Raw genomic sequence first — 20,688 nt, 5'->3', positions numbered from 1 at the left:
CAAGAATATTGTAACTATTCAGTTACAGTATCAACCAGAGATTTGGTTGAACTCTTTGTCCAGCTTCCATCGGTGTCAGTCCATGGTTGATAACATGGTCAATAAGTGTTGCACGGATTTCATGAGTCAAATTTGGTCCTCGTCTTCTTTGTTCAGGTTCTATCAACTCTACAAGTCATTCTCTACCTCTTCCTCTACCTCCTTCTCCTCTTCCTCTACCTAGGCCTCTTCCTCTATCCCCTCCTTCACCTCTTCCTCTACCTCCTTCACCTCTTCCTCTACCTCCTTCTCCTCTTCCTCTACCTAGGCCTCTTCCTCTATCCCCTACTTCACCTCTTCCTCTACCTCCTTCACCTCTTCCTCTACCTAGGCCTCTTCCTCTATCCCCTTCTTCTCCTCTTCCTCTACCTGGGCCTCCTCCTCTACTTCCTTCACCTCTTCCTCTACCTCCTTCACCTCTTCCTCTACCTCCTTCACCTCTTCCTCTACCTAGGCCTCTTCCTCTATCTCCTTCTTCTCCTCTTCCTCTACCTGGGCCTCCTCCTTTACCTCCTTCACCTCTTCCTCTACCTCCTTCACCTCTTCCTCTACCTCCTTCACCTCTTCCTCTACCTCCTTCACCTCTTCCTCTACCTCCTTCACCTCTTCCTCTACCTAGGCCTCTTCCTCTATCTCCTTCTTCTCCTCTTCCTCTACCTGGGCCTCCTCCTTTACCTCCTTCACCTCTTCCTCTACCTCCTTCACCTCTTCCTCTACCTCCTTCACCTCTTCCTCTACCTAGGCCTCTTCCTCTATCTCCTTCTTCTCCTCTTCCTCTACCTGGGCCTCCTCCTTTACCTCCTTCACCTCTTCCTCTACCTCCTTCAACTCTTCCTCTACCTCCTCTTCCTCTACCTCCTTATTCTCCTCTTTGAGCTCCCCCTCTTATTCTCAGTCTTCTTCTTCTTCTTCTAGCTCCTTCCATTTTTGTTGAAGACAGGTGAACTCACCTGCTGCCTTTTATAGCACACCTGAGTGCTGCGTTTTCAAATAAGCACATGTGTGCTTCCACGCCTGATGGATGTGCATATCCAATTCATTCATTAGTGTGGTCAATGGCAAACCGGGGCTTTGTAATGACAAGGAAGTAACCTCACAATCCTTATCTGTGTCTAAGGTGTGGAAATGTGTGAAAATGTGTGTAGAGTTTTATAAATCACTGTGTGTAATGTTTTGCAAAAAGGGTGAAGCTGACAACGTGCTTACAATTGTGCAAATCTAGGCTGGTGTTTTGCTCCTTGAGTGTAAGGTTTTGCTAATAGGGGGAAAGTTTTAATTTTAGTGTGTAAGCAATTGAAAAAAACTGTAATAATTATACAGAATTCCTAGAACTCGGGTGAGAAATACAGATCGTGGAGTCGATGCCAGTCTTTTAAAAAGAGCAGCAGAGGAAGTTTGTTCTTGTCACCGTTTGTGACTTAAAATGCATTTCATTTGTTTGTTCTTGTCACCATTGTGACTGATAAAGAATGCATTTCATTTGTTCGTTCTGTGGAATGGGGGTAAGTGTTTATGTAATTTGCTTTCTCACACACACACACACACACACACACACACACACACACACACACACACACACACACACACACACACACACACACACACACACACACACACACACACACACACACACACACATACACACACACACACACACATACACACACACACACACACACACACACACACACACACACACACACACACACACACACACACACACACCAGTGGTGGGGTAGGTTGTAACAAAGGACCACCTTGTATAAATGATCATCTCACAAAGTCTGTGATATATTTGAAGAAATTTAAATTGTTGCCATTTGTAGTAGACAAATATGTGTACTTTGCCTAAAAGTTTCAGACGTGTAGCTAAAAAAAAGAGGTAGTTTTAGGTGCTGAAGAAAAAAGTGTTACAACCCGGTCTCCCCTACTATATGACTCATCTGCTATATTATGAACTGATAATCAGCTCTCAAATTAAATATTGTGCCATTGACATTGGTTCTCGTCTTGTAACCAAACATCATTACATCAGACATGCAACATAGGTACCAAAAGCTATCATATGGCTTTAGATGGCCATATGGACTAAATTGATGGTGCTTATAGTGGTTTTTGTCCTTTTTAGAATTTGACAGCTTGTTTGGATATTGAAAAAAGCAGCATGCAGGTATGGAACAATATGAGGGTGAACAAACAATGTCCAGAATTTTCATTTCTGAGTGATCTGTCCCTTTAAGTGGCTATATTGAGCTTTATTTAAGCAAGCTGGTGTTTCTTAAGTAGTCCTTGTGAAATGTCCCTCAGCTGAACTGGTAGAGGTTATGTTAGTGTTGTGTAAGAATGTGTGCTGTATGTGCTCTGTGAGTAAGACTAGTCTTTGTCCTCTGCTTCTGCTCTCCCCATGGCATTGCTATCCTCTGACTAGTTCCAAGGCAATGGTATGTACTAACACTAACTGCTATGCTCCTCCCTCCCCGCCGCCGTCTCCTCACACATACACTTTTATACTGGGAGAAAGTGACTGTAACATCTTAATTTTATTTGATTATTTAATTTAACTTTTTTTAACTAATTTGAATCTATATTTATTATTTATATATTTTAATCTTTGTATTTATTTAATCTTTTTTTTTTTCCACCGATTTTCTCTAAACATTTCCTCGGACTCCCTAGCACTTTCTTTGGCCCCCAGTTTAAAAAAAAAAAAAACCTGGCTAAGCGTTCTTGACTCACTTTAATCCTGCCATGAACTTCAGTGGTGTTTTTCACTCTCTGCCATTTTCTGTCTCTTTCTCTGCTGTGGTCTATTTCCACCTGCGACGTGATCAATAGTATTGACTTTTCAATGAAACCGGGTTATTCATAATGTCTTTTATATCTTAGTATAGACCTGTTTCATGTTACAGCAATGAGAAAAAACACAGAACAGCTGCTTTATTGAAACCTTAAAAGGGTCATGCAAAATTAGAATTCTGCCAATCATTTTCTCACTCACATTTATCATTCCGATGGCTTTCTTTCTTGCATAACTAAAAAGATGATTATTGTGAAGAATGTTTTTGTGTTTTTTTTTTTCATTGGAGGTGCAAACGAGAGTCAGAAAAATATCTTTGTTAATATTTAATGGACTTGAGCTCATTGTTTTATACATTAACTAAAGTAAACTAATGGGATCGTATTATATGCATGGTGGGAACATGCAGATGTTGTCTCACATAAAATCTCTCAAACCTTATTGAATGGGTATTTTAGAAAAAAAATCTACCTTTTACCAGTGCACAAATTGTTTACACCCTACAAAATAATTTTGTCCCCACAAAGATAGTAGTACCAGAAATGTTTGGCCTTGTGGGGACATTTTTTATTTTATTTTATTTTTTTGGTCTCCATGAGGACAACAGCCTATACATCATATTAGGTTATGCTTTATAAAGATAAAAAAATGAATGCAGAAAGTTTCCTGTTTATGAGTAGGATTAGGATAGAATACAGTTTGTATATTATAAAAATCATAATGTCTATGAAATATCACCATAAAACATGAAACCCGTGTGTGTGTGTGTGTGTGTGTGTGTGTGTGTGTGTGAGTGTGTGTGTGTGTGTGTGTGTGTGTGTGTGTGTGTGTGTGTGTGTGTGTGTGTGTGTGTGTGTGTGTGTGTGTGTGTGTGTGTGTGTGTGTGTGTGTGTGTGTGTGGTAAGAAAGTCATAATTTTGGAACAACATGAGGCTGAGAAAATGATGACAGATTTCTAATTTTTTGGTGCTGTCTTTCTGTTCCTTTAAGATTGAATTTATCGCTTTCTTGACCTCCCTGATTGTAACTTCATCTCACTTACTCTTTCCCTACTGAATTGTTTTCAATTTCCTTTCCATTTCTGGGTGGGTGCACCTCATGTGAACATTAACATGCAGTATTGTCTCTCTCGTAGAACACAGCTCTAGATAAGGAAACTATCCAGCTCTCTCACCGACGTAAGGACAGCAGCCCCCCTCCAGGAAAAAGCCCCTCCTCCACCCATCCAGAGAGACGACGCTCCAATAGGAGGCGGTCATCTGCCCAATCGGTGGATTCTAGGAGTGCTCCTCTGGTTGAGCCTTTAACCTCAACAACCCCCAATACACCATCAGCACCTCTGCCCTCCCCTCACTCTGCCCCACTTCCCTACTTCCCAGAATGCAATGCTGAGGCCAACAAGGGCTTGCCGAAGGAAGAATAACTCTACTTAGCAGAAACAATATGGAGACAATTCCAAATATACATAAATAAATAATTAAATAGCTACTCTGCAAATCTTTAATGCTTCATTCTAGCTAAAGACTGGAATACACTACACAAGATTTGCTCCGATTTTTGCCCCAATTTACAGTCTGGAAGAGTTGCCAAAAGTGTTTTCTTATCCATTGTGACAGACATCTAAGTGAAACAGCTTCTCGAACAAGAAAAACATATTGGGCAAATCGGGAATTGATTGGATCATTGTTGTCTGCTATTGATCTCATGTGAGTGACAGGTTATCCCGTCCTTGTGGCGAAAAACACATCATGAAAAGAGATGTTGCGGCAAGAGGGACAGGAAGATCACAAGGGCACATGAATTGTATAAAATAATTTTGAGAGACAAATTATTTATAGGCTAATACTGCGATATTTCATAAAAAATAAGAATAGTCCATTTGGATTTCATGGTGACTTTAAGGCTGGAATACACTCCACAACTTTAAAATCTGAGCAGATTTTTAAACGCTAACTGAGTTCCTAAAGCTACAAACTCACACAGAAACACTCGCCTCATTGCTAGACGCATTACAAATGTATCTGAAGCTAAACATTTCGGAGTCTGTTCCCATCATACACAATGTGATGTTCTGTGAAATCTGTACACTTAAATCTGCAGACTGGCTCTGAACCTCTGACTTTCAGCAACTATAGACTCATCCAGACTGTAAATCGGGGCAAAAAACAGAGCAAAATTTGTGTACTGTATTCCAGCCAAATAGTACAGTTAGAACTGTTTATATAGTGGTCGTCTGCTCGTCTTTCTTCTTCTAGTTTGGCTTTGGATTCCAGCACCCAGGGTGTGTTTGAAAACGTTGATGTGATTGATTGTATATAGGTGCATTGGATATCAAAGATCCGCTCTGCTTTTGTGTTTACTGACATGAACTGCTCACGTTTCGATTGTGAATAGCAAGCACGTTTTAGGGTGGATCTAAATCTGCTACTGGAAAGAAAGACTTTGAAACTGGCAAGAAACTTGTCCTGCTGAAACTTGAAAGTATGTTTGAAAATAGGCCGCTTGACCTTTTGACTGCTGAAGAAACACAAGAAAACTATTTGCATTTGTGTGTGTGTGTGTGTTTTTAAGAGGGTGTGCCTATATTGCACTACTGTCTTCTGGAGTCATTCTGCAGTAGTTTAGAGTTGCCTTCATATGAGCCAGCAAAGCAAGAAATCTGTAGGGATTGTTAATAGTTCTGTTGTTTTGCTAATTTATTTGTACAGATTAGACAATGTGAAATTGTATTTTAGAATAGTTTGATCTTTTCAAGTCGGAGTCATTATGTGCACGATATTTTGATTTACAGTATTAGATTACAATCTGTCTTGGATTTGTCACCTATTTCTCCATGTACTGTCTGTACTTATCTCTTTGCTCGCCATGGCCCTGATTCAAAGAGGGAGATGAAGCTCGATAATAAATGTATATGACACAATGAACTGATTTTTGACATATTCAAGGCTTTGAGAAATATGGCAATATTCAGTATCATCTCTGGAAGGCTATATATTTCATGTTTAATAGATTTTCATTTTCTATTAGTGTTCCATATCATATCATAATCAAGGAAATGCAATAAAATTCTCTGTTGTTTATCCTTGTCTTGTCCTTATTAGCCTACGGAATGATCCCAGTAAACTCTACAAACCAGCCAAATAGCTGCTTTACTTTCTCTAGCATAAAAAACAGGTGTAGCGTAATGCAACATCGCCATCTGTGGGTGGAGAATGGGGCTAAAGGACACCCGGGGTAAAACTTGTTTTTGTATTTTTTCCCCCAGTCAAATGAATAACACACCTTCACATTTCCTTCATCACTCTATTTCCTATCGATTATTTAGAAGACCTATATGGCACAAAGGTTTGTCCCTCCTGAGAACCAAAAAAATAATATTTTTTATTCATCTTATGCTATGCCCTCTAGTGGACACCAGTAGGCTTCAGTTGTTTAAAAAGTAAAAAGAGATGAAATAAAAAGAATAGATAAAAACAATGGGATTTTTTTTTTTTTATTCACCAATACATTTTCAGGTTTCAGGTTCCAAAATTGAATGAATTGATTTACCATTTTACTTTATGCAATATGTTGGTTAATTGGGTAGTTATATTCAATACAATATATGATGGTGATCTATCACGGTGAAACCTCCAAACATTTGGTATCTCTAAGAAAAGCCCTCAATGTCCTATACAGGACATCCAGACTTAAATCTGTGACATGTATGTTGTCAGAGAAATTCAAAATAGAATGCCCACAGTGTACAAAAGTCTATTCCTGGGTTCCAGGAAGAATATGGTTGCCTGCTATAGGCTAGCCTAGCATATACTGCTATTTAATATGTTATTTGCCAGCTGTAATTGGCAAACACTTTAAAATGAACTGAACTTTTTTGCAAAACACCGTCCTTGACTAACAAAAAATGATCTTAATTTCCTTTTAAAATAAACAACAACTAGCTTTACACCATTTTTCTAATTTCAAAACCTGCTTCTCTGCCTATAAATGATCCATTCGTTCATTTCTACTTTATAATTTTGCATTTTCGTCTAATTTGTAGACAGAAAACAGCAAAAGTGAAAAAACACATCCTTGAGGTGCCCCCGTGTTTAAAGACAATAGGCTATATTTTATTTTTAACCCCCCGGGCGACAGCTCCGGTCACATCCTACTTTTCAGCTATTTCCTCCCGGCTTGTAAAGTTAGCCTAAACTTCAGCGATGGCGTAGCTCTAAGCTAGGCTACAGCGTTTATAATAGCAAAATAATACAGAAGTATTGTTTTGAAAAGTCTACAAAGTGATATTAGCCCCAAAAAAGTGTCCCAGATTTGTTTAGGCTACATTACTAATATTTAATTTATATTATATTTTCTAAAATTATTATCGTAATTATATATATATATATATATATATATATATATATATATATATATATATATATATATATATTCAGAATCATGTATTCCACACACACACATATATATATATATATATATATATATATATATATATATATATATATATATATATATATATATATATATATATATATGTGGAATACATGATTCTGAATAGTCCGGCGGCATTGAGCTGTCCACTTTTACTGTCTATAGCTGTCCATAATCTATAAATTGGCAACGCAAGTTGGATAACTCATTACCGCCATCTAACGACTACAAATGATTACTACGATTACCGTCTGTAATTATATATATTTTTAAATGCCCTCTCTCAGTCAGCGTTCATTTTAAATTATTATCTAGAAAACGAAAATATCGATGAGCAAAACAATGCACATGTAAAATACTCAAAGAGCTTGACGAGAATTCACCATTTACGCTCGCATACACAAGAAATTAGATTTTTTAAAACAGTCTTTCAGCACCAACACAGACACAACATCTAATCAAATAATGCTAATAATACTACTAGTAATCGTAATAATAATACGTGGTCGCGTTCTCTTAACACTCAATATCCCATAAGCCCCAAGGGCACTATACGATATTGCGTCATGGCGTAAACGCCATTGGCCAATTCCTGTTGGGTCGGCCATATTGGAATTTGAAGTCTGCTATACTGTGAGCAGGTTGGCAGGCTCTTAGATTATATCTCTCAAATACAGCTATATTTTATCCGTGTCCGCAGCGTAAGAGCCTGGCATTGCACCAGAGACCCTGCAGTTTGTGGACGGAGCGCTGTCTGTGTATTCCGTGGGTAGAAATGAGTCCTACAGACGCCAAACGCGGAGCAAAGCGCAGGAAGAATAAGCGGGGCGGCGGCGCAGGGAAGGCCGGAGCTCCGCCAACACCCTCCAGCGGCACTGCGCACGGAGACCCGAGCACCATCCCCAGCCTCAACGGAGAGGTGAGCGGCAGCTGGGGCATGCGGGGTGGTTGATGGTGCATATGGGTGTCGTTTACTCCAGATTCCATGATATTGGAGGCCTAGGAGAAGCTCCTGTAGCTGTTCTCACATTTACATATAGGCTGAGCTGAGCTTCACTGATCTAGAGCTTTAATCTTACAAATTTCCTGGTCTGATCATCGAAACATGGGAAGAAAACTGTGAAGACGTGTGGAAAGCACATTTAGAGTGATTTTATGCAACGGATGTGGAGGTTTGAGTGGTTTTATCGCTCAGTGTGATGTGAAGCTAACTTGTCAAGCGCTGCCCAGTTTTAGCTGATGTGTTTACAAGGGGTAACTTTACTTCAATAACCATATGATTTTTATCAACCTTCCTTAATAAAAAGCAGTAAATGTATTATTGAGGCTGAAAATATCATTGTTTATGAACCGCATTCAACAGGAATGTAACCATGTCGATAGACAGATCAAATGCTAAAGTCCACCGTTTTTTGACATTCAAGTTCAAAATATTCCCTCCGACGTTTCTTTATTTATTATTTTTTAGCACAGGCTCTTTATTTTAAACTTTATGTATTGTGTTATTAAATAAAATGGAGGTAATAACTGCCTTTCTGAACTTTCTGACAGTTAAAGCATAATCAAACCGGAAGTACTTGAAAATATTCAACCGTATATGTCAACAAAGCCTGTAATATGTCTGTTATTGGTTTTAAATTGAGACCTATACAAAGTTTGTTATTTGGACGTAAAAGTAATGTGATGTATAGTCACTTAGCACTTAACCCATATTTATAGACCTACACACACACACTCTTACCTCAGTTTATCAGCTGCTTTCCTCTCGTTTGAGTTGTGTATTTATGCAGTCCAGCCTGAGAAATGTCATGGAATGAATAGGTCACTCACAGCACCTGGTCCAGTGTCCAGGGCTTTGTCAGAGATTTGTTCTTTCTGATGTTATACCTCTGTTTCCAAGGTAACCACATATGTAGCTTAACAAGATTATCAGTCTGTATCAGAAGCAAGCAAAAGCGACCATTTCATCTCTGGACTGAATCGTGGCTATTTTGCTTACATACAGTGCACAGATTTCAGTGACCAGAGGGCAAAACATGAGGATGTCTAACTGTCTATGATTTCTGAATCTGCCTAATGACATGTTCTCTTAGGAGTTCAGGTCTTATGTGAATCATTTGTTGCAATATTTCTTTTCATGAAATTACACAGCCAAACAACCGATGGTTACCTTCGGTAAAGCTGTTTGGAATCTAACTGTACAGAGCTTGTTGGCAGGTTGTTGTCTCAGGAATCATTGTGACATTTTTGTGTTTAACTAAGCACATGCTCAAGACATCACATTCCTATTCCAGATAGCCATTTTGGTTAAAACTGAAGCGTGTAATACTATTTTTTTTTTTTCTCTCAAACAGATTTTCTAAATGCTGCCATTGGTCAGACAGACGGCTATTGGTTAAGCCAATGTGTCTGTTGGTCAACAATTGGCTTAGGCTAAATGTTGTATCTGCATTTTAAACTGAGATATGAGGAAGGCACTTTACAATGGAAAATGTCACTCATCAGCTTTAAAGCAGTTTCATTTTTTTTTTTGGCAATGTAATATTGTGGCCATAGCTGTCTGTATTTTCACAAGCACTGATTTATTGAATAGCTGACAACCTGCTGGCTATTTTAAATAAAAAAATGATTCTTTTAACAGCCACATGGAAATGCTCACCTAGTTTAGAAGGCACTCTTTTAGCTGAAGTCGTAAACAACATAGTGTATGTAATTACATTATTGTAATAAGTTTATAACCTTGAGCCTGGAATGAGTTGATTTATCGCCGGCTTTCTCTTTAGGTCCCACTGAATGGCGCACCACAGTTTTCAGAAGGGCCAGTAAACGCTGACTTCTCTGGAGTCCTTCAGGTAACAGGCAAATCTCTCACTTTGGAACACAGCGCTCTGCCTTATTTGCATTTCCTGTGTGCGGTAGCCGGTTGCACAGCTGTGATTTCCTGAAAGTCTGATCCGGTGTAAGTTGAGTTAGCCTACTGTTTTGAAGCGTTATTCTAGTCTTCTAGAGTGCTGAACCATTGATCTCCTGTAGCGGATGACCATTAGTGCAATTTGAGAATAATCCGTATGGCCATTTTACGTATCTAGCAGAAGCAAAAGCTGCTTCCTCACAGTTGATCTGTTTTGCTGTCTCTTACGCAGACCCCGTTCACTTTCGGGGTGAACCAGAGGGCACCCTACACCACTGGTGACCGTTGCCTGCTGTGTCGCAGCGAGCGTAAGGATGCCGTCTCCCAGGATATTGGAGGATCCAGTCAGAATGGCACATCCCAGTCACCCAAATCTTCCAACGCCCTTCAGTTGCCTCTGTACGTCTGCTCTGACTGCAAACGTACAGTGGAGAAGGACGATCGTCAGCCCTCCCTCGACCAGTCTCTTTTGGTACGTTCCTTCAACACTTGCATGTTTCTTATCTGCCTCTAGCCTTAAAAAACATAATTGGGCAAATAATGAGTCTGAATTTCTATAATTAACATGCTCATTTTCAGCTGAGTCAGAGAAATTTAAAGGAAGTGTTGATTCACTCAGTATTTTGCCCTCATTAAAAAAAGTTTACCCCTAAAGCAACGAATAGTACCTCTCCAGTCATGTTTTAAATAAGGAAAGATAAGCATAATTTTACATGGATGGAGCTGCCTCATGTTGAGAACACATGACCAGCCAATGAATACTTGCTTTATCTTAGTAAACCCCATTTTATTTGACATCTGATATATTGTGCCGTTTGGAATCTGTATTATTCTAAGATGGCTGTTAGGGTAGAATAAACTAACAAAAAAATCGTGTCTTCAAGCATTTATTTATATCAAAACATTCTATTGGGGGTCGCGAGACTTTCTCTGTGTTCTCGCTGTTACACCGGCACAGCCAATAAGTGCGCTTTACAAAAGGCTCATTGCAGCAGGCTACGTTTACATGCAACCAAATCATTCGTTAGTAAACGCATTGACAGCTCAATCGGACCGAAAAGCCTTCATGTAAACACCTTAATCGATCCTAATGAGCTCGATGTGAATGAAATTTCGATCGGATTGAAAGGGGTGGTTTATTCCTTTTCTAATCCAATCGAGACGACATGTAAATACTTGATCGGATTGAAAACCGAAACTGAAAGGACTGTGCATAGCATAATGATGTATAACGCACTGAACAAGCTGTTCTCCCTGTTAAATAAAGTGTCATATAAATGAGTGTCCCGTCATTCTATAATTCTCCTTTCACTCACTCAGCGTCAGTGAAGTGGAGCAGGACAACGTCCCACCAGTCCTTGTTTCAGACTCTCATCCACAAACGACTGGTTTTGGGCATTTTTACTGCGTGATAAATATAAGCAGCACGGCACAACGGTTCATATGCTCATTGTCTCCAAATTATGACCAGAAATGGATCAATATTACGTCTACTGTATAAAACAAATGTAAGAGAATAGTTAGTATGCGCAAACAGCGGGAAACTCTGTATATTCGTGCAGTGTGCGCATTTAAAAAAATCGATTCCCATTTGAAGCTTGTGACATATATAAACACAAAAATCAACCCTATCACGTTTAGTGTTCATGTAAACACTCCATTCAGATTCATCAATCGGAATGAATTCAGTCCGATTGAAACAAAAGTTGTGCTTGTAAACGTAACCGGTCCTCCAACGAATCGTATTTTCGAATGTCGTACATAAAATCATTATTGCCGTAACTTTCTAACGCTGTTTTTCAACTGTCCTATCACAAAAATGTATTATTGCCACGAACGGCTCTTATGGGACAAGGTCCTACTCTCTTTATGTAGTGTTATTCACACTAGCCCTATTGGTATGCCAGACCTTATTATACTGTATGCAGCCACGAAAACACAAAGCAAGAATAGGCTGACAACAGCTAGTTTGTGCGACACTACGAGTCGCACTTTTCCAAATTCCACGGCGTCTTGATATGATCATTTCAGAGCGGTAGTCTCAAGTGTCACTTTAATGTGAGTAAAAAAAATCTGTTTGCCTCAGTCTGCCTAATTATTGAAAATATTTGTGTTTTGTGAAATTAATTATAAGCATATAGGTGCTGTCTAGGCAGCACATGTACTAATTATAAGCATATAGGCCTATGGTGTAGCCTAGGTCTAAGAGGCATTTCAGTTAGGCTATTGATTTATTTCCAGCCTTAGTGGGTTGTATGACTGGCATACAAGGAAAAAGTGGGTCGCAGTAGGCAAAAGGTTAAGAAACCCTGATGTAAGATACACTTTTTACCCTTTGCAGCTGTGATGAAGACAGCTGTGTGTTACCACTAACATCCCATGTTATATTGCTTTCGTTAGTAGTTTCATTTTCACTCAGCATTGATTTCACAGGCAGGTAGATGTACTGTTTTCCTGTTGACATGTTTTTGATAAAGATGTTTTTAGATCAGTTTCCCAAACTTCTGAGTCATAAAGCCCCCCAAAAATCCGCGAAGGATCCATGGTCCCCCAGTTGTCTCTGCATGAAATTACTTCATTTATTAATAGTCGGATGTAGGGATGGACGATATATTGGTAGACATGGTCAACTGGTAGAGATTTTGGACTATCGTCTCTATTGCAATTATGCTCACGTGACATTGCTGTGCTACGCAGTCATGAGAGTTTATCTTTTGCACAGGCGTTTTTTAAGTATACGCTTATTTCACGCAGCCGTAATTTTGAAATCGAAAGCGAGGCTCCGGTGGGACGAACCCCAGAAGTAAAGATAAACAACAATGCCTTGGACTACCAACCTGAAGCTGCTGCCGGGGATTTACATTTGTGTAAATCCAATTACACTATTGGATGTTAATATCCAATATAGGATATGTATATAGTTCGCTCCTGCTTCTTTTTTTACTTTCTAAAAAAAAAAAATTTATACATGAATTTCACTGTGTATAGTATAAAGTATGAACGAAATGTATGTACATTTTTAGAATAACTAATTTCTACATCAAACACAACAATACGCCATCGCATTCGCGACTCTCCTATGATTAAAGGCGACACCTCCGGTTTTCTTCCCACCGGAGCCTCGCTTTCGATTTCAAAATAACTGCTGCGTGAAATAAGCGTATTGTGGTTTAAAAACAAGTGATTTTAAACCATTGAAGGCCAGAATGCAACAAAAGACCTCTCTTTTTGCTATATGCGTGTGATGTTAGAGAGACATTCTCATCACTGTTTGAGAGACAAGCTCAATTGAAGGCACTGCTCATAAAGCGTGTGAGAACTGAATGAGTACGTTTTGCCGATTAAATGGGCTTGAATGGATAAAAACACATACTTGTGTGTCAAAGTGACCATGTCTTTGCAAGTAAACACAGTCCTTATGTCTTAAGTGAATGTAAACAGTTGAGAAGGAAAACACAAGTATATTGGATCCATGCAGTCAGTCTTAAAATGACAGCATCCAAATTTGCCTGCTGTCGTTCTTAATGTTAATGCAAATGGTGACAACAAGAATTATGAAATTTCAATGGTATCAAACATTTATATATTGCTTTGAGCAACATTTTAAATTACATTATTACAGCTCCATTTTAATTGAAAAGTAACGTGAAAGACATGTTTGTTTGTTTTGTGCAGTGGTCAAAGATGTCCATCTAGTGTCCATCTGACAAAGAAAAACAATAAAAAACAGTGCAGTGGAATGCAAAAATGCACTCTGTGTGAATGACCCTTTAAAGATTTGATGTCCGACTGTATAGACTTCAATTTAAGGTGGAGATTAGCAGAGAAACATTACCTTGTTAGAGAGGTCAGGGTATTTGAAGGACTGGTGCAACCAGAACTGAATTTTTTTTGTTTTTTGGTGTGATTAGCTAAACCAAAATTTGTGAACAAAGCCACACGTGTGTTAAGGTCATCCATTCATAGGGCATAAATGATCAAGCAGGGAAAAGCTGGAAGTGCAAAAACTGCCTAATCATGAAACATATAAGCATCATATGATACAATGTCATCTATACAATGTTTAATTAGGAATTTGCGAAGACGATGTGTTGCAAGACGGTCCCTGTGGAGAGAGCATGCTTTTAACTGATAAAGTTCAAACATTATTAAAAACAAGTGAACAGTCAAAATACACAAATACAAGCGTAAATGAATGCTAAATAGCAAAGTTACAAAGTCTAACCGTAGTATTCAGGTACAGAAATTAGTAATTAAGCCTAAATGTAGCCTTTGTTCACTGTAGAAATTAAATAGTTTCATCTTTGAAAAATCTGTATTTTGTTGTTTTATTAACATTAACGAAACAACAGTAGGAAAGTTATGTGTGTGCTGTCACTTTAAGACCGAATACACGCACCGAAAAAACTGACAAACGTTATGGTTTCTTTCTCAACGGTTCACTTATGACATAACCAAGATAATACTTGCTGAGACGGCTATTTAGATGAGTTTTTAAACATAATTTTGTGTGCATGTGTCCGTTCAAGTTCAAGGAAACGCAAGAGAGGAATCAAATTGGTGTTTGAGCGTTATCTGAAACGCGTGCCTCTCTCAAGTGCGGGTCCAGATTTAATGCACGGGTCCCAATTTTTGCCTCTTCTGCGTTTAAAATTGGCATTACAAAACCTGTCCAAATTACAAACTTTCACTCTATGATGTTTAAATTTAGCAGTTAATCTGCGAATCGCATGCATGCTGAACCGTGGGGCAGCTGGTCCGTACGGATCAAGTGCGATGTATAATGTTTCATCACCCCAAATTACATAATCCGACTGTCGAAAAAGGCACAGTGCTTCCTTCAACTGGGTCGGGTCATGTTCACAACTTAAACAAACCGTACCAGAGTTTGTTTGGAACCAGACAGAGTCTCGGTACGGTTGTTTGGTCTACACCCGAGTGTGACCTCTATTTGTGGCCACTATGACCACTATTTGTGACCACTTTAAAGTGCCCTTTAAGCGTTTTTTCACGTTAAGCGGTTTAGAATGTCCCTAGGAAAACCAACTTATTAACATTGGCTGCCACTTCTGCGATGATGGCTTTCCTGATGCTAAATCCAGCCTTGGAGAATATCCTTTCTGATGGTGTGCATCCACTTTAGATTTTCTTATCCCAGACATTGTTATAGATTTAAATCCTTTCGGCCAAGATCCTCTCTGTTGGTCCCGGAATTGTGGAAAGTGAAACTTAAATCTGTCACAGGGGTGGTTGGATTTATTTACACATGTTAAAAATATTTATTAAAAGCTTCTTTCTTTTCACATTTTTATTTACAGCATTATCATAATAAGCTGTATATTAACTTATTGGCAGAAAACCGGTAGTTAGATGTGAAATCAGACATTGAGCACCCCCATATAGCCAAAATGGCATGATCCTGTTTCATAACACCTCTGCGAAGATTCGACTGTGAGATTGGTAGTCGAATCAGACTCCTGATTCGAAACCCAAACTTCGACTATTCGGGGTCACCCCTAAAAAAAAAATTTAAAAAAAAAAAAAAAATATATATATATATATATATTACTATTTTTTTTTTTTTTTTTCATTTGCCAGGAGTTTATACACGTGTAAATAGCATAAAGCAATAATTGGTGGTACCTAATTATTTTCTTGTTCTTCACCAGAATCAGGACTTCTTATTGCACATGCCGGTGGGTAATGGCGGTTTGTCCCAGGAGCCCTTGGGTCCCGGAGGGAGACTGACAGTCGGTGCTCCTACACTGCCTGCTCCAGATCTCAGCTCTGCCCTCACCGCAGACACAGTGTGTAGCTGTGAGGCCTGTTACGAGCGGAGGTATGTCCTGCATCAGTCCCAATTGGATTTTTTGAATGCATGTTGTCGGATCAGCTTATTCATAGTGTTCAATGCAGTGTTCAACTAGTCTGTTGTTTGACTGATCAGTCTAATTAAATGTATTTCGTCTTCTAAAATGTCTTGATTGTGGTTTCTTTGGTTAGGGAGATCACGGCTGAGTCAGAGCGGGAGTCACAACAACTGCAGAATCACTGGTCTGAGGTCAGATACCTGGTCCGGTGCATTTACCGTCAGACTGGGACTCCGCTGGCTGATGATCAGGATCAGCCTTTAGACCGGGACAAAGAGAGCATGAAGGAACTCGTTGACAGGTATTCTTTCAGAATGAATTTATCCTAAGAAACACAAGATGCAGTTGTTTAATAATGTTTTTATCTATGGGATTGAGCCAGAACAAATCCATCTAGCAGTTTTTGGAAAAGGACACAAAATATATTAATATATTAAGATAACCATCAGAGTTGTTGAAACAATTCAATCATGTGTTTGCCACTGTAAGTGATTTTAGCTTCCACTATTTTGCTAATCACAGCCACACATGTTCTTTCTAATTTCAGCAAACCCAAACACACAAAATGATTCACCGACAGAGTTCTTTACTCTGTCTAGGTTTCTTATTGGTGAAATAAAAAGAAAACTCTTTTTTTTTTTTGTCTTTCCCTCTTGCTGTTTACACACCCTCTGGCTGAACACAGGTCTACAGGTGTAATTTCTCAGATTACTTATTTCAGGGAAATTTCTCATATAATGGGGTCTTTTTATGCATAGTGTTCCAGAAAAAAGGCTGATTCGACCACATTCGCCATCATAAGTAACTTCATGCTACATGTACAGTTCCTTTCAAAAGTTTGGTGTCAGTAAGAATTTTTTTTTAATTTCAGTTTTTACATTTTGAAATAAATTAATACTTTTACTCAGTTGTCATTCATTAAATTTTCAAAAGTGACAGTTAAGGGTTCCATAAGAGTTCCATTTCATATAAATGCTGTTCTTTTTAACTTTGATAATCAAATAATCCTGAAAAAGTTTATTACGTTTTCCCTCAAAATATTAAGCAGCACAACTGTTTCCAACATTACTAATAAGAAATGTTTCTTGAGCACCAAATCAGCTTATTAGCAATATTTCTGAAGGATCATGTGACACTAAAGACAGGAAATATTATATTAAATTGAAGAAAATTATTTTAAACTCTAAGCATATTAATAATATTAATGCTTTTGATCAAATAAAAGCAGCCTTGGTAAGCATAAAACACTTCTTTTAAAAACATTTTTAAATGGTTGTGTAAGTAATGTATAACACACATTTTATAAACAATTAGGTTTGCTACAAATAGTCTTTATCCATCACTGGGATGTGTGTTTTATGTATGGAATGTGTGTTTTATGTATTGTAAAATTGATGTATTGCAGGCTCTTAGCTTTTTTTTTTGACAATGTGAAAATGACAATGTACACTGCAGTGTTGTGAATCTGCCAATCCTATGTGATAAATAATAACTAGGGCTGTTAATGCGTGCGATTAATTCAAATTCCTTATGTGTTAAAATAATTTAATGCAAATAAATTACTGAAGCACGTAAAATTGCGTTATTAACGCCATTTATGTCACGCAGTTAGATGATCTTAGAAATCGAGAGCATCTACAATGGTGATTGTACAAACACCATTGCGAATACAAACAACTGATTGGCTGTTTAAAACACTTAAAGGGGTGGTTCAGGATTTTGGACATCGGACCTCATTTCCAAGTTAGCCTGGGTGTTATTTATCAGTGGAGACAGTTTTCCAAAATTTTCATCCAGTCCTTCCAGTTGCATAGTTCGCCTGTGCTAGGCTAGCGCAAGTCAACGGTATCTGCTAGCCTGCCATTAAAAACAGTTTTACCCACTCCACAGTACAGTATACTGTAAGTAGCACAGCTGCTTTGTTTACAGGGGTTACGGCTGCATTTCTGATGTTCCATCAGCGTCATCTGTCATTGAAAGTGCATTTCATTCAGCGCGTTTCCTTCACTCGTTCCACCATGTTGCTTATGCGTGTTGAGCTTGCCTCTTTGGCGCAGCACACACATTATATTTGAACTATTTTATGTTCATATATATATATATATATATATATTAACCATTTGATGGAAAAGTATTCTTAAAACTAATTCTAAAAATCTGAATAATTTTGTAATATCTAGTTATTCATGGTATTTTAAAGTGCCCACGATAACAATACAGTGCATGTTCATTATCGTGATATATCGTCTCACCGTATATCGGCGCATATATAATGTAATTCTAAATGTAATCTAATTTCAGTGAGTGTTTTGCTTTAAAACACAAGCTCTGTCATATTCTGTGATTGTTTCTGAAGAGAGCGAGCCCTCACGCAACGCTCTGTGCGAAATACAGGCTGAACGGAACTTCAAAACATCCCACCGCTGTATGGCCAGATGATACGCAAAGCAAACTTCATTTCTCGGCTTGGTAAAGTAAACCAGCGTCTCACTAGTGAAGTTTTGATGGATGAGTGTTGCAATCAAGGTAAAGACGATTGCGGTGATGTACAGGAGTCTTACTGCAAGCACGCATGAGTCTGTTAAATTGATGCGCAAATTCCTGTTTGAGATCGCAGCTTGACTTGTCTAAAATATAAACAAGCTCTTTGATCTGCGCTGGTTGTATACATACTGTGAATTCTGAAAAGGTTTTTTTTTTTCTGTATCGTGTTTTTTTAATAATTTTTTTATGAATGGGTGCTCTGGTTTATGAATTAAATGGACTTATATCATTTGGTAATTTGGTTTCCTTTTGAGTCTCCAAGTGTCCTTTTTAGGAAAGACCTTGAAACAAGCTAGTAAAAATACAGTTTTGTCAGAATCACCCTTCAATCTGATGATTTACTTTGATGGATGTAGCAAATGATGACAAAATGAACGTGTTTAACAAGATAAATTGTGTATGCTTAATTTCACGATAAGTGTGCTATTTAATCGCGATTAATCTCACAAAAAGGTGTGATTAATCGGAATTAAATATTTTAATCTATTGACATACCTAATAATAACACATAATTCTACTGGACGATACTTGGAATCTCTCACACCTTGCTTTTTCTTTATTTAGGCTTTGTGAGAAGGATCCCTACCAGTTGTACCAGCGTCTGGAACAGCAGGCAAGGGAGTACGTCTTAGAGATGAAGGTGCGTCTACTCAAACACCTGTCCACAGGCTCAAAGACACCCAGTGCAGCGGATCAGGGGCCTCCGCAGGCCCACCAGTTCATCTCACTGTTGCTAGAGGAGTACAATGCACTTTGCCAGGCGGCCTGCACCATCAGCAGCTTCCTGCTCACCCTGGTGTGTTGATGCCACCGTAGTGTGAATAATGATAGTCTGTTTAAGCTCAAGCATCAGTATGACCTTCTACTAGCCCTGTTCTTTCTTTTCAGGAGAACGAACATTTGCAGAAGTTCCAAGTGACATGGGAGCTCCACAATAAGCACCTTTTTGAGAACCTGGTGTTCTCTGAACCCATCCTGCACAACAGTCTACCTGCCTTAGTGGCCCAGCTCAGGTATGGTCTTCAGTGAATCAGTTAAAACTTTATCATTCTTATTGCATTTCTCTGTATAGGATGCATTGGTGTTATTTTGTTTAATAGGCAGGGCACGACATCCCATGATTCATACAGTGAGGATATGTATCGTACACTCCTGGAGAGATACCACCTTCTGGACCAGGAAATGAGTGCAGTGGCTCTCGAATGGCTGGAGTGTGAGAAGAGGATTGATGACTATGTTGATGAGCAGGTACATTTCATTCGTAATGTGAATGTAGTCTTACTGAACTAAGTAATCGTTTGTGGCTCTCAAGGCTGATCTTGCATCTAATGCCTGTTTGCAGTTGCTTTTTAAAGTTGAAGGTCAGAATCTCACGAATCAAAGGACAGAACCACATAAGTCTTTAATTAATAGAAATGTAAGTTGCCGCACAAGTCACTCATTATGCATTAATACTTTTCATACATGATTTTTGAGTGGAGCTAAATGAGTTTCTACATTTTTTTTTTAAAAGATGTCTTTAAGAGCTAAGCAGCGGATGCTCAAAGAAGATGCAGAGATCTTCAAACAGAAAAGATTTTTTGAAGAGCAGGTAAGATTTCCTCCAAACCTGGTCTGATTGACCCTTTGTTCTTAATGAGAATAAGAAAGGTTGTTGTATTTAAATACAACAATAAATGTATTTAAATTACAGTCTGCATGTACATTGCGTTCTTGTAAACGAATGGAATTATTGAAGTGTTCCTGAATAACATAAAAATTCCCCATTCATAAAACAAAACACAAGATTTAGATTCTAGGCATACATGCATTCAAAGGTAAAGGTACTGAGTGTCTGAACGTTAGTTACAACAATTATGAAATGATTACTTGAATTGCTCTCAACCTATTATTTAAATTGCCTAACTAAGTAGTTTTTATTGGTAATGGCATGTTCGCTAAGCTTTTTTAGCATTCCTGACAGACTTATTTCCAGCTCATAGTTCTGAAGGATATGGTGGCCCAGTAGTGCACAACACAATGAACAGTAAAAAAAAAAAAAAAACAGTTACACTATATTTCAATAGTCACTTTAGACATTCTACTAACAAAAGTAA

General features: G+C 38.4%; 2 protein-coding genes across 11 annotated transcripts in view; both read left to right on the top strand.

Annotated features, from left to right (window-relative positions):
- The window catches only part of dclk2a (doublecortin-like kinase 2a), an 87,368-nt gene extending 81,452 nt beyond the window's left edge, over nucleotides 1-5,916 (top strand). For all 10 annotated transcript variants that reach the window (XR_013207828.1, XR_013207826.1, XR_013207827.1 and 7 more), the window contains one exon: nucleotides 3,972-5,916. Coding sequence is in view for 6 of the 10 variants with exons in the window: in XM_077246662.1 (XP_077102777.1) it covers nucleotides 3,972-4,259 (288 nt within the window). In the remaining 4 variants the exon portion in view is untranslated. The remainder of the gene's footprint in view (nucleotides 1-3,971) is intronic.
- A 1,934-nt stretch (nucleotides 5,917-7,850) lies between these two features.
- The window catches only part of fam193a (family with sequence similarity 193 member A), a 35,122-nt gene continuing 22,284 nt past the window's right edge, over nucleotides 7,851-20,688 (top strand). The window contains exons 1-10 of the mRNA XM_077246646.1: nucleotides 7,851-8,186; nucleotides 10,051-10,119; nucleotides 10,411-10,650; nucleotides 15,848-16,017; nucleotides 16,182-16,349; nucleotides 19,157-19,388; nucleotides 19,481-19,605; nucleotides 19,693-19,840; nucleotides 19,935-20,009; nucleotides 20,106-20,183. Coding sequence (XP_077102761.1) covers nucleotides 8,043-8,186; nucleotides 10,051-10,119; nucleotides 10,411-10,650; nucleotides 15,848-16,017; nucleotides 16,182-16,349; nucleotides 19,157-19,388; nucleotides 19,481-19,605; nucleotides 19,693-19,840; nucleotides 19,935-20,009; nucleotides 20,106-20,183 — 1,449 coding nt within the window. The 5' untranslated portion in view covers nucleotides 7,851-8,042. The remainder of the gene's footprint in view (nucleotides 8,187-10,050; nucleotides 10,120-10,410; nucleotides 10,651-15,847; nucleotides 16,018-16,181; nucleotides 16,350-19,156; nucleotides 19,389-19,480; nucleotides 19,606-19,692; nucleotides 19,841-19,934; nucleotides 20,010-20,105; nucleotides 20,184-20,688) is intronic.

This window comes from Siphateles boraxobius, unplaced genomic scaffold (assembly GCF_051911475.1).
Source record: "Siphateles boraxobius isolate OS27281-9 unplaced genomic scaffold, OSU_SipBor_1 29, whole genome shotgun sequence".
NCBI classification, from domain to species: domain Eukaryota; kingdom Metazoa; phylum Chordata; class Actinopteri; order Cypriniformes; family Leuciscidae; genus Siphateles; species Siphateles boraxobius.
The sequence above is the reverse complement of the archived record's forward strand: the minus strand, read 5'-3'. Positions and strand labels throughout refer to the sequence as shown.